Source organism: Aegilops tauschii, chromosome 7 (genome assembly GCF_002575655.3).
Source record: "Aegilops tauschii subsp. strangulata cultivar AL8/78 chromosome 7, Aet v6.0, whole genome shotgun sequence".
NCBI lineage: Eukaryota > Viridiplantae > Streptophyta > Magnoliopsida > Poales > Poaceae > Aegilops > Aegilops tauschii.
In genome coordinates, this window is record NC_053041.3 from 75366545 (window position 1) to 75371078 (window position 4534).

The following is a 4534-nucleotide window of genomic DNA, read 5'->3' on the forward strand; positions in this document are numbered from 1 at the left end:
AATGCTGACATAACAGCAATTAAGAAAGTAGTGCAAAGTTGTGAAGGTAGCAGATCAACTCAATAAAATCTTACTAATTATCATGTCAAATTCATAAAGGACAAATTCCAGATAATTTATACTCCTAAACAATGTTCAGCTGATCGATTATCAATAACCATGTTGGAACAATTGAGATGCACTATTAGTTCATTTATAAATCTTTATCAATTTCTCACAAAAAAAATCTTTATCAATTATCACGGCCAAATCGCCTACAAAATATGTTTCCTATAGATAGAGACATACATTATTCTACGGATTTCAATCGCACCATGACTGCTAGGCATGATGAGGCATTCTTGAAACGACTTGGCCTGACACCTCTTTGCATCGTCGCATGGGGGCTGGCGATGGGGTGTCTCCCAAATCCGGCCGAAATGTTGTTGTCTAAGGAACGAGAGTAAAAGAAGCTTGCTAGCGCTTAGCGCTAAAGATCGTGATAGCACAAAAGAAATTGTGAAAAACAATATAAACATGAATTAACTTCTTTAGTATAATGAAGTACATTCATGCTGGTCAAATAAACATGAATCAACTAACATTCTCAGTCTATCACGAGCATTTTGGATATTAGCAGCCATCTACGAAGTTAGTGATATTTGACCAGCTAAGGAAATTCGACTGTGTTGATTTCTTTTCACTTCGAGTTTAGAAACCTTTTCATCAAGAAAGAAAGGTTTGGGAACTTTAGTTCCGTCGTTGTGCCTTTGTGTAGTTCATGTCTATGATCTATATGATCCGAGAATATCTCATTAATTGTAGTTTTTGTACAAGTTTGTGAAGAAACCACCCCTTCACAAAGAATCGTATTATTCCAGTATAACATTTCCTGTGATGAAGTACAAATTTAATACTCAGTGTTTCTCCTACATTTTTTTATGCCAACTACATGGATACATAAATAAGGTGTACAACAACTAGTTATGAGTTTAAGATGTATCTGCAACAAAGTCTTGTATCACAGTCCGCACCGCAATAGGAATTCTCACCGAGTGAGTACCTCCATCTGACCATGTCAAGCTCCCGAAAGTGTACCCACCTTGTACTCTCTGCCTTGCTGTGAATCTCACCATAAACTTCGCGCTTTTACTACTGCTTCGGGTGAAATTAATCACAGATGGCTCCACGAACACATCTATCCCCGCTGGAGCTTCAACCACTAAATGATATGTTGCTTCTGCCGGCCCAACGTTAGTCACAGTGCGCTGAAGCACCACCTTGTCTTTGAGGTCTGGCACGGCAATTGACGGGAGGTTGAGATTGAGGTAGTAGGACTCACAACCGTCTAAATATCCAAGGGTGCAGTTGAAAAACTTGTTGTACTCCCTTGCATCCACGTCGTAAACCAAGCCAGGGTCAACGGCTCTTTCTGGGTCAATATGTCCACCACCAAAGTCGAAGGGGTCGGCTAGTTTCCTTGGGACCGCTTCTGCGTGGATTGGCATGCCAAAACGATCGGTCACAGATGCTGCAACCAATGACAAGGAACAATCAAGTCAGTTATATATTTTGACGAGTAGTTTTGGTGTATTTTTTTTGTATTTCAATGTTCGTGCCTGTGGTGACGATGGCAGACTTGATCATGGTAGGTGACCAGCCAGGGTGAACCGACTTGAGCAGTGCGGTCACAGCGGAGACATGTGGGCACGCCATGGATGTCCCGGATTTGAACACGTAGGAGTTGCGGTCCGCTGCCAAGATGCTGACGCCAGGTGCAGCAATGTCGGGCTGTTCAAACATGTGTATAGAGAATTAGATAAGAAGTTTTAAGTTAAGAAAAACTAGAGATGCTAGGTAACAAACAAGACAATGGCAACAATTGTCTCAAGTTAGGAAGTTGAGAATAATATATACCTTGAGTATGCTAGGGAACAGCATGCTTGGACCTCTCGACGAGAACGAGGCGACCCTCGGCGACAACACCCCTTTTCCGACAATGCTTACTGCCGGTGACACCTTCACCACCGGATTCCTAAAAACATGACACAGACATGAATTAGTTCTTGGATAAGAAGGTACATATGTTCACCCTTCAGTTTCAAACAGTGTGTCAAATTCTCACTCAGTCATGTCCCAGTAGGAGAGAATTCGTTGTGCGATCTCGAAATCCACCAGAGCGCAAGGCATAACTCCCTTGCACGTGGCCAGGTGGTCCAGATTGTTGGCTGTGTACTGTGCAAAGATGAGGCCCTTGGCCCCTGCTTCAACGGTGCTTTTGATTGCCATAGGGAGTGCTTGCTTGGGCGGCGTGGTGGCTGCCTGGGCTGGTGCATAACAGAGGACGGTTTTGCCAGTGACATTGCTCAACGCCAGTGATTCGGCGTCGCAGCTGCACATAAGTTTTAAAACTGAACATGGTTTCATAAATCACAGCATTTACGATCAATCAAATGTCATCAAGCGACTGGTTTCTTTCATTACCTCCCCCCATATACAAGGCCCTGAAAGCCGCTGCTGTTCATAGCCGCATTGTAGTTTATAGACTGCCCCTGCATTTGAAATCAGTTACAGATTAAAGAGCAAGTTAAGCTAGGAACGCTACGGGATAGAACCAGCAATTTTTCTTATATATCGAGGATCACGGAAAGCTTTAAGGAATAAGGACGAGATAAACATTTTTTGGCTAGTTTTATCGTCCCTTTTGTATGCATATGATATGAATCGGAGCCAAAAGTTTTTCTAGAGAAACTATATGCAAGTTTGTGCATGTAGAGGGTGACACCAACTTGACTAAACATATTGATGCTACTATTTCGGTTTTGGAGTACATTTTATCCAGTACTAACATTTTTAGTAGTTTTTTTGGGTTAATATATTCCATGGGATACTTCGCTATTTTGGATATGTCATAAAACGGAAAATAGTTTACATATTTTCATAAATAAAAGCAAAAAACTGCTTGGTACGTACCACAAGATTTTCTTTGTTTCCGAGCGATATCAATGTCGGGAAAGAACGGTCAATCGTGCTAGCGGCCACCGTCGTAACCCATGGTACGGCATTACTTATAGTCTGTGGCACCGGGCCATCGTTCCCTCCACCAAACACGACGGATATCCCTCTTTGCACAGCATGCAGTGTCCCTGGGAGCTCATGACCAACCCCTGCAATCGATAGCGACAAAACATCCACACCATCATATATGGCGTCATCGATGGCCGCAAGGACCGCTGCGTCGGGGCAACCCCCGCCAACCCAGCACACCTTGTAGATACCGAGCCGCGCACGTGACGCCCCGCCACGTGCCATGCCCATGCCTAGGCCTCCGTAGCTCACACCCTGCACTTCTGTGCCAGCGATAGTCGATGCGACATGTGTGCCATGGCCCTGGATGTCCCTAGGAGACTTGTAGTCACTCTTTAGCACCTCTGCACTAATGCCACGACCATACCACCGTGCGCCGATGATCTTTCGGTTGCAACTTGTGGCGTTGAACTTCTGGCAGTCTGGCATTTCCCTTTCCACCGTGCCGGCACAGGACCATACCCGTTGTCATCAAAGCTTTGCGATTCAGGCCATATGCCTATAAATAAGCATGCATATGCATGGAGTTAACTGATTCCTGCTCTTGGGATTTCTCATGTTTTGAATTCAAGCTTAAGGATGGGATTACAAACCTGAATCAATCACACCCACGATGACATCTTCACCATACTTCGCTTGTTTGAGGAGTCCCGGTTGTTGTGGTCCTTGGTTATGTTCAAGGCCGAGGAAGTCCCAGCTCCGAGTTGTGTGTGTTTCATGAAAAGTGTTAGGCTTCACAGTGACAACTTCGGGAAATTCTACATTGAGAATATGTTTGATTAGCTTATATCGATCATGCAAGTAGATATAGACAGCTAGGGTTGACAATTACTTACTTGCAATTGCGTCAGCTTGAGACTTGGTGAGCATCGCTGCGAACCCAGAAAATCCATGCTTGTAACTGTAAACTATGGACCTCAAGGCTTCATCCTTGCTGTTGCAAGTAAAATAAAAGGTGAGCGCAAAAGACGGCTGTTTCCTGCTGATTCATCTACGATGCAACTTGAAATTATAGCTAGTACCTCCCAAAAACAGATGTTAGTATGTCATGGTGTGACGCGGTGACCACGGACGGGTCATCATGCTTCTTCTCCCCCATATACACGATGTAGAGCTGAAATTCATTTTGTTTGCATAAGTTTTCAACAAACAATACCAGAGCTGAAATTTTGACGCAAACTCCTTTTCAAGAGCTGGTATATATGAAAGCAGTTGGAAAGGAAGCTAAGTTAAATGCTGTGAAATTAAGAGGGATCAGCCATGTATCTTACTTTGCTCGACGCGCTGGCTGGAAGAGGCAGCAGTGCCATAAGTAGCAGGAGAGTACCACATAATGCTGTTTTGGAATCCATGTCTGACTTCGAAAGGAGTGCTACGTATGTTTCTTGTGTGCTCCCTCATTTCCCGTTTCGATGTATATATAGCATCCAGCAGGACAATAATCCTGGGGTGCAAGTCTGCAAGAACA

The 4534-nt window shown here is 44.0% G+C and overlaps 1 protein-coding gene across 1 annotated transcript; it reads right to left on the minus strand.

The window, feature by feature from the left end:
- Positions 1-804: 804 nt before the first annotated feature.
- Positions 805-4534, minus strand: LOC109734788 (subtilisin-like protease SBT3.9). The gene is given in 11 exon segments (XM_073505026.1): positions 805-1510; positions 1599-1770; positions 1897-2014; positions 2105-2371; positions 2464-2531; positions 2953-3485; positions 3488-3565; positions 3660-3824; positions 3903-4000; positions 4089-4180; positions 4338-4534. Coding segments are annotated over 11 exon segments (2211 nt in total). The 5' UTR covers positions 4419-4534; the 3' UTR covers positions 805-971.